General features: G+C 43.5%; 1 protein-coding gene across 1 annotated transcript in view; it reads left to right on the top strand.

Moving 5' to 3' along the window:
* Positions 1-150: 150 nt before the first annotated feature.
* The window catches only part of nol6 (nucleolar protein 6 (RNA-associated)), a 29,247-nt gene continuing 20,784 nt past the window's right edge, over positions 151-8,613 (top strand). Inside the window, exons 1-12 of the mRNA XM_042101816.1 lie at positions 151-335; positions 727-939; positions 1,141-1,257; positions 1,387-1,563; positions 1,799-1,967; positions 4,022-4,156; positions 4,893-5,056; positions 5,547-5,667; positions 6,378-6,436; positions 6,535-6,636; positions 6,805-6,920; positions 7,103-7,280. Coding sequence (XP_041957750.1) covers positions 291-335; positions 727-939; positions 1,141-1,257; positions 1,387-1,563; positions 1,799-1,967; positions 4,022-4,156; positions 4,893-5,056; positions 5,547-5,667; positions 6,378-6,436; positions 6,535-6,636; positions 6,805-6,920; positions 7,103-7,280 — 1,596 coding nt within the window. The 5' untranslated portion in view covers positions 151-290. The remainder of the gene's footprint in view (positions 336-726; positions 940-1,140; positions 1,258-1,386; positions 1,564-1,798; positions 1,968-4,021; positions 4,157-4,892; positions 5,057-5,546; positions 5,668-6,377; positions 6,437-6,534; positions 6,637-6,804; positions 6,921-7,102; positions 7,281-8,613) is intronic.

The following is an 8,613-nucleotide window of genomic DNA, read 5'->3' as shown; positions in this document are numbered from 1 at the left end:
TTTTATTTATGTATTAGACAGGCTACACAATCTTCCACTTGATTTATATTTGAAAAATTTGCAGTTTGTTGGGACAAAACCTGACTGCAAAAGTTCGACAGACCTTGTTTTCCTTCCCCATTCCACACCGGTTGGTGGCGACAACGTGCCAGTTGCTAAGGCTATCGGAAGAACACTGTTGACGAAGTAGTTCTACATTGGCCATGTGAGATGCTTTGGTCATGCACTTTTATTGTGTACAGTAAACATTTTTAGATTGTTAATCGCTTTTGTGAGTAATATTTACCAAAATGAAGAGGAAGGTTGAAGAAACGACTACGGACTGTGACAATGAGGTATTGTTATTGTATTATCAGTATTGCTATTAAGAGAGTATAAGGTTAGCTATGATACATCTCTGAAAGTTTTTAGCCACCGCTAGCATGTCTGTTTCAGCTGAGATCCTTCTTTTCTTGTACCATGTTTGTTTACAATACATAGTTTTGGGCATGGAGCACAATACATTTCAAGAGTTTTGACAGTCCTGTCTGTGAACGAACGTTACCAGTCAGTTTAGTCAACCAAAACGACTCTTGCACAAGTCCTTGGTTTATTGATAAACCTTAATATTTGTAAGGTACAAGAGTGCAGTGCAATGAGCCAAAAGGTTGTGCTTTCGACGTAATGTAAGTTAGCGTTACAACTTGCCTGTATACTGTATGTTTTTTGTTTCCATGCCATGTCAAGACGGAATCCATTGAGCCGAATCTGGATGAAGATGGGGACGAGAGGCCGACGAAAGCCCCCAAAGGCGATTCAAAGAGAAAGGCTTCAAATCCTGACCTTGTTCGCCCACTGAAAGTGTCAAATAAGGATTTATACAAAGCTCCCACTCCAGAGGAGTTGAACCAGCTGAAGGAGACCGAGAGTCTGTTTCATTGCAGCCTGCTGAAAATGCAGGTCAGTAGGGAAGATGATGCATTTGACTCTCTCCCACCTTGGCATGTTGGGAGACTATCAAATTGATTGTATCAATTAAGTGCAGCATCACATCTCATTGTGTGTTTGGTCAATGTTTTTGCACTTTAATGTGTATCTTTGTATGTGATGTCATACATGAAGAATTGCTTTACTAACTACTTGTTTCCCTTTAATGAGCAGATGGAGGAGCTTCTGAAGGAGGTGGCTTTAAGTGACAACAAAAAGCGACTGGTGGACTCCTTTGTGTTGAAGATAACTGAACTTCTCCAGTCTGTGCCAGAGTCCTCTGTGGTTGAGGTCAGTGTATTGTAACGGAATCTTAGGGCCAGTGTCCAGCCTTTTAACAGCAGGAGTGTATATACATCTATGAGCAGGAGGCTTCTGACAGACCAATCTCATTCTGCCTTCTTTCTCTCTTATCCTCAGGTGAGTGACACCACATGGCTGTCAAAGGTGGAGGTGCCATTCATTCTGGTCCCCAAATCAACCAAAGGCAAGTTTCACATGGAGCCGCCAGCCTCAGTGGCCCTGATTGGGAGCTATCCTCTGGGCACCTGCATCAAACCACGAGTTGCTGTGGACCTGATGGTCACCATCCCTTCTGTAAGTCACATGTATTGGAAAACAACATAGACGTTTTGCATGGTATCCATTGCATATTATGCACGTGTAATGTATTTCTTACATATGTTTTATGAATATTTTTCTAAAATGAGAAGGAATATTAAAGGGGCGTTCTGTTGTGAAATTCTGTAAGATTTGAGTTGTCTTAAAAGCACCATTACTTTCGCAATGATGTCCCTCCATTGACTTGATTTACTATTGTTCTGCTTCTTAGAGTGTAATACATCCAATGGATGCCATCAACCAGCGGTACTCCCGGAAGAGGGCACTATACCTTGCTGGTCTGGCAGAGCATCTCCTCTCTTCTAAAGAGGTTGGAACGCTGCGCTATTCTTGTCTCCATGGCAACCGCCTCCGGCCCATCTTGCTGCTGACGCCTCCAGGTAAGTGGCCTAGTCTTCTCTTGTGATCTGTTTGCCTAAATCTTAGTGCACTGCACACTTTTATTTAGCTCTCCTGATTTAGCCAGAGAGCAGCACCTGGTGACTGAACCCATGTTTTATGGACTATCAATGTTTACTAAAAGTGTTGTTTGCATCAGCATCTTGGTAGATCCAGGTCTCTGTTTGGTAAGTCTGGATTTACGTATTCTGCTGACAGATTAACAGCTCTCCTTTCAGCGAAACCCTCTGGCACCCAATATGCCTGCTGGGACAATGCTGGAGAGAACAACACACACACACACACACACACACTCTAGGGCTGTCAATCTTCTTCCATAACCCAATGCTCAAATTTTGCCTATTATTCATATTTACGATGCATCTCTCTATACACCGTATAAACGGGCTTATGCATTGCCAATGCCACTATAAACGTGTGGTTTTGAACAAAAGCTCACTCTACCAACGATATGTGTGCAACTTGAATGGTTTCAATTTCTTTTGGGCAGATGCGGCGCACACTGAATGAACGCCACTACCACTTTATTGAATTCCTATGTTTGATGACGCCAAATTAGCAAGTATTTCCTGTAGCTGCGTGGTTCCTCGTCCTCGGACTGTTTACCTACCTAGCTTGTCAGGTGGGGTATACTACAAATCTCGATTAGTGGGTTAGCAAGGTATGTTGCGCTCAAAGCCAGGGTATGCTGTGACACGAAAGTATATCTGTTTTAGCGTCGCCGTATCACCATGGTGTCTAATGCTGTCAACCTGGTCGGGAGCAGGTTATGTGCTAAGTTATAGCTCAAATCATGTAAAGCTACCGCCCACTGACCAATCAATTATCTTGAAAAACGAAGTTATCTCACGTGTAGGATTCTGTCATACATCTTACAGGTGGAGCTCCGCCTCTACACACATTTTGGATATCGTATGCGCTTTAATAGTGTTGTACGTGCAAATATGCCACTATGGACGTGGATACAATACAACATCTGATGACAATCGATTTATTTGATGTTATAGGCTAGACACTAAAAATAACTGCCGTGTAGATTACGAAAATTACTCAGATTACTCATAAATTCGGAGGTAATATAAAAAAGATTGGGGCAGCCGTGGCCTACTGGTTAGCGCTTCGTACTTGTAACCTGAGGGTTGCCGGTTCGAAACCCCGACCAGTAGGCACGGCTGAAGTGCCCTTGAGCAAGGCACCTAACCCCTCATTGCTCTACCGCTGTTGTTGCAGGCGGCTCACTGCGCCGGGATTAGTGTGTGCTTCACCTCACTGTAATCACCTCACTAATTCACGGATTGGGATAAATGCAGAGACCAAATTTCCCTCACTGGATCAAAAGAGTATATATACTTATACTTATACTATACTATAGTTGTTTTTTTAATAGCCTATAGGCGTTCTTGTGTGTCTCCACGTTTCACGGTTGGTCAATATCATCCCAACACCGAGAACGTGCACAGATCTGAGTTTAAAGCCTAGTTTGACATATCACATAACTGCTGTGTAGTATCACTTAACTTATACCCCTGAGTCAAGGCTTTGTGAAGCCTCAATATGTCTATAGCCTAGATATGTCTAACGTGCTTTGTAGTATACCACAAGGGTGTAGCATTATCAGATGTGCACTCAGGCTGCTTGCTGCTACATATTCTGCAGATTACGACATCATTAGGCTAATTGTTATTTCTCCGTTTTCTGATGGAAATCCAAAAACGTTCCACACATCGCTGAAATGGTCAGGAGTGATCTCCACATCGCTTCTGCCATATTTAGATTGTGCATTAGACGTGACAAAAGCATTTAATTTTCACATATTCGCTAAAGTTAGCCAACACATAAAAAAACTCCCTAAAAAAACACATTCGAATAGTAATTTCCAAATTCGATTAGTATTGATTTTTTAAATATTTGATTTATATTCGACTTTAGAAATTCGTTCCAACAGCCCTAACACACACACACACATTTAATGTTCCTTGATTTAAAGAAATATACTTTTGAAGACAGTCTGATTTTACGTTTGTGCAACCCACAGGTAAAGATACTAGTAGTGTGACCTTACGCATCCATGCCTGCCCCCCATCTGACTTCCTGAAGCCGAGTCACCTCAACCCCCGCAAGAGCAAGATCCAGACCGAGTGGTACACAGGCATCGATGCCCCACAGCCAGGTAACGAGACTAGCTCAGTGTTTCCCACAGAATTTGATTGAATTTGTGGCGGTAGCATGACTTGGACACAACGGGGGGAGGGGGGGTGTATAGGTCTAATTGAGTGCCTGTAACTTTAAGACGTTCGTGCGGGAACCCTTGCAATCGTAACACAGTTAAAAGGCTGCTGATGTGTGGATGCAATTCATAATGTTTATCAATGATAATTGAATGATGTTCCTGTCTGAACTGGGGCCAAAGGTTCCTTCTTTCAGATCCATATCCATTTCAGTTGGGCTAATTAAAGTAGGGCTGCAGAATTCTCGCAATATGAACCAGCGCAATTACCCAATCACAAAAGCTATAAATAATCGTGCACAGTTGATTTTGTCACATTTCTGACTTTTATATTGATTTCATATCCATTGACTATGCCACTTCTGGTTGGTGGGTGTGCGTAGTGCGTGAGGGGCACAGAAATTCTGATTGGTGAGCTTCACAGTCGGTTGGGGTTTCTGTGCCTCTTGTGCACTGGGCGTGCTCACCAATCAGTGATGGCCCTAATTAAAGAGACATTAGGAATATTGAACCTAATCAATTCATTGATATAAAAAAAAAAATCACAATATCTGTCAGAAAAATCCCAATTAGATATTTTCCCCAAATCGTGCAGCCCTAGTACTGTATGTAGAAATGTGTTTCTTTATCTGCGTGCTATTGACTTCCTCTGTCGTTGTTTATGCCGTGTCTTTCCTAGGAGGCGCCGACACCCCCACCCCTTATTACAACAGCACGGTGCTGGGAGACCACCTTCCTGGAGCCCATCTCCAGTTCCTGTCTGCAGTCCGAGATCAGTGTGGCGCCTTCAAAGACGCTGTAGCCCTACTGAAGGTGTGGCTGAGACAGAGAGAGTTGGATCAGGTGGGTGCTCCTCATACACTCATTTGACACTGATGGATAGTAGGGATTTCTGAGTTCTCACTCTTCAGTATGTAAGTATCTTTTGATCCCGTGAGGGAAATTTGGTCTCTGCATTTATCCCAATCCATGAATTAGTGAAACACTCACAGTAACACACTAACCCGGAGCAGTGAGCTGCCTGCTACAGCGGCGCTCGGGGATCAGTTGGGGATTAGGTGCCTTGCTCAAGGGCACTTCAGCTGTTGATGTGGGCAAAGGAGAGCAGTGCTCAACCACTTTTTCCAGCCACTGGCTGCCCCTCAAATAGTATCATTTAATTTAAAGTCATTTAATGTAAGTCATTTAAAGGTTTAGTTTTAACTCTATGGAACACATCAACGTTGGCTTTACATGGTGCATGTAACAGGATTCCTGTTGTGGTTGGCTTTTCAGCCCTGTGTGAAATGTGTATTTCTAAAATTATCCCTGTTTTCGTCACCTTCCCCTGTAGGGCTCGGGGTGTTTTGGTGGGTTTCTGGCCTCCATGTTGCTGGCCTACCTTCTTACTTCTCACAAAGTCAGCAACCACATGTCTGCCTATCAACTGTTCCGGAATGCCCTACACTTCCTGGGTGAGGACTCATTTTCAACCCTCCCTTGGCATTTTAGGACCATTAAACATTGGTTCATTGTCACGCATACATCCTAGTTTGTGGTTTATGTGGTTTTTAAACTGCCACAGGGACACATTTTTAAATGATACAATTAACTCATTGAAAGCCAAGCTGTTTTCGGAAGCTTTGTCCTAGAGTGCCAGCAATCTAGACCATTGTTGATGATTTTTGTACAGCCACAGCATATTCTGTGTTATAGCTATGAACACATACAATGGCACGTTTGAAAGGTGAGACTTTAAGCTCTCAGTGGGTGCAAACCGTGTATTTCTACACGCCTCTGTGACCTGGCGAGACTGCCACCTAGTGATAGACCCACGAAAATGGCCTGGTTTTGAGCTGACGTGCATGCGTCACTGATTCGACCCAAAGCGGCAACCGAGTTATGATAAAATGTCCAGATTGTGCGTTTTCATGAGTTTTCGATTCGTCATATATTTCCATTCATCACAGAGTTACCAAAATCACATATAAGGTGTGTTAGAGTGTCTAGTTTCGTAATTAAAAAAAAAAGCTAAAAACGTAATATTACGTTTTTGGCACTCAACGCATGGGAAGGAAAAACGTACTATTACGTTTTTGGCACTCAATGAGTTAAAATGTAGTGCAAGCTTTTTCTCACTGTTGTGGTTTTGCATGTGACTCACATGATTTGTACTCCCTCACAGCTTCAACAGACCTGACGGAGAATGGGATCACCCTGGCCAGAAACCCTGACTCTAAAGCCGTGAGTAGTTTATCTCAGGTCAAAACATGTGGAGTATGTGTGTGTCTTCTCATTTGTGAACCATTCATTAAATACCCACCTGCTCTCTCCAACCCCAGCCCAGCCTGTCAGACTTCCACAGTGCATTCCAAGTAGTGTTTGTGGACCCCTCTGGACACCTCAATCTTTGTGCCGATATGACCACCCAAACCTACAAACAGGTGAGACCGAATATGCACACTAACCCTCTGTAAGTTCATGACTGACTATGTTGATTGTTTTTAAGTTTCTAATTTGTGCTGATGTTAATAGTGATTGAGGTGTATTTGTCAGTTTAGGTAGTTGAATTTGGGTATTAATGGCTATTGGGTTTTAATGCAATCACCCAGATCCAGCATGAAGCGTCGCTGTCAGTGCGGTTTTGGGACGACCCCACCATGGACGGTTTCCAGGCCATGTTGATGACGCCCAAGCCTCTGGTCAGGACCTACGATCACGTCTTCCAGTGAGTAGCCGAGGGAACGCTCTGCCTGGTTTTGCCAAGTAGTGGCTATGTCCGGTGCTGGAATCAGTCCTCTGCTTAGGTAGACTGCTAATGGCAGACTGAGGGCTGAATTTGTCATCTACATTTGGTGACATTGTTTTTTCAGATAATCACCTCATTACATATATGTCTTTCTCTCTCAGACTCAGTGGGTTGGCCAAAATGCAGTCCGCATGCAAGAAGCTCGATCTCTTCAGCGAGCTCATGGACCACAGCGGGAACTACGTTGTCACTGCGCTTCCTCTTCTACTGTCCCTCCTGCAACGAGGACTAGGAGAACGGATCCACGTGCTCGCCCACTCACTGCCTTCTGATCCTGAGGTGAGGCTTGTTGGTTGGTTGAGGGGTGGATGATGGGTGTTTATGTAGTGTCAATTACTCAGTTATGTCTCTCAGAAACAACTTGGGGAATGCATACATTTAAACATGCTGACTCCCCCTGGCTACAGCTACCTATTCGGTTGTTAAGTCCGACGTCACGGGCCCAACAGCTTTTTGGGCAAAAAAAGTTTACTAGCGCAGCCAGCCAGTTTTTGCAACTTGGAAACCTTGTCACCATCACCTACATTTTATTAAGGGGAAAAACAAAACCGTTACGTGCAGGCTTCCGCGAAAAATAGGATTTTATTAGGTTGAGGATTGTAGGATGACAATTTTCTTAAAGGCTACACTGAATAGCGGAAAAAGATGTTTATTTTACTGTCTATGGAGAAAACCAAGCGGCTCTGAAAGCCGTTGGACCCGGAAAAAGATTTATTAGCCTATTATTGCATCATCACTTAATAACCGAATTAAAACCTTAAGGCGATCACATTAGCCAGCGGCAAGCGGCAGTGGCAAACGTAACTCAAAGCTCGGACCATAATAAGTTTTATCTCGTTCCTAAGCAACACAAGCGGTTTGTCAATTGAATACGCTCGCATTGCGCTTTGAAAGTTGAACCAAGTTCAACGTTCAGCTTGTTCAACGCTAGCGTTACGCCACCGAACCATAGCGAACAATAAGAAAATCTGCTGCTTGCCACTGGCTAATGTGATCCCCGCCTAAAGGTGTACCATCACACCGCTGTGACGGGAATGTTGGAAAATAAACGTTCTGAAGAATATTTGTTGAATCCAACATAGAATTTTATAACCTTGAACTATTGCAGAACCGAATCTTATGTTAGAATGTTCAAAAACCCACACCTTTAGGACCTGAATCCATCAAACACGTTTTTTTGTGCCGATGGCGGCTATTTTCAATACAAATCCTATGAAGTTCAGCTTTCACAGTGCTCAGCGCCCTCGGAGGAAAAAAGCCCTCGGCGCTGAACGTTTTTTTTTCGGCGGCGCTCTGAGCACTTTTAGAAAAGTGCTGGGCTCGTCAATGTCACTGCTCTCTTGCTAGCCAATTGAAATCAAGGAAGGGGTGGGACCTACACTGTCAACAATGTTGGTAGTGGCAGAGAAAAACTCAATCCTATTGTGACTAATATTAAACAACTGCTGCAAACTGAACGCAAACTTACGAAGCCTAGAGGGATGACCTAATCTATTGTAATGCCAAATGAACTCCTTTTGTCGAAGTCATATTTAGCGAGCTCCTAAACGATTGCTGCCATTTCAGTTAGCTAGTTAGTTAGCTTTAGACAACGTTCCTAAAAGACGCGCTG

Source organism: Alosa sapidissima, chromosome 8 (assembly GCF_018492685.1).
Source record: "Alosa sapidissima isolate fAloSap1 chromosome 8, fAloSap1.pri, whole genome shotgun sequence".
Classification (NCBI taxonomy): domain Eukaryota; kingdom Metazoa; phylum Chordata; class Actinopteri; order Clupeiformes; family Clupeidae; genus Alosa; species Alosa sapidissima.
This window is presented reverse-complemented; position numbering and strand designations above follow the sequence as displayed.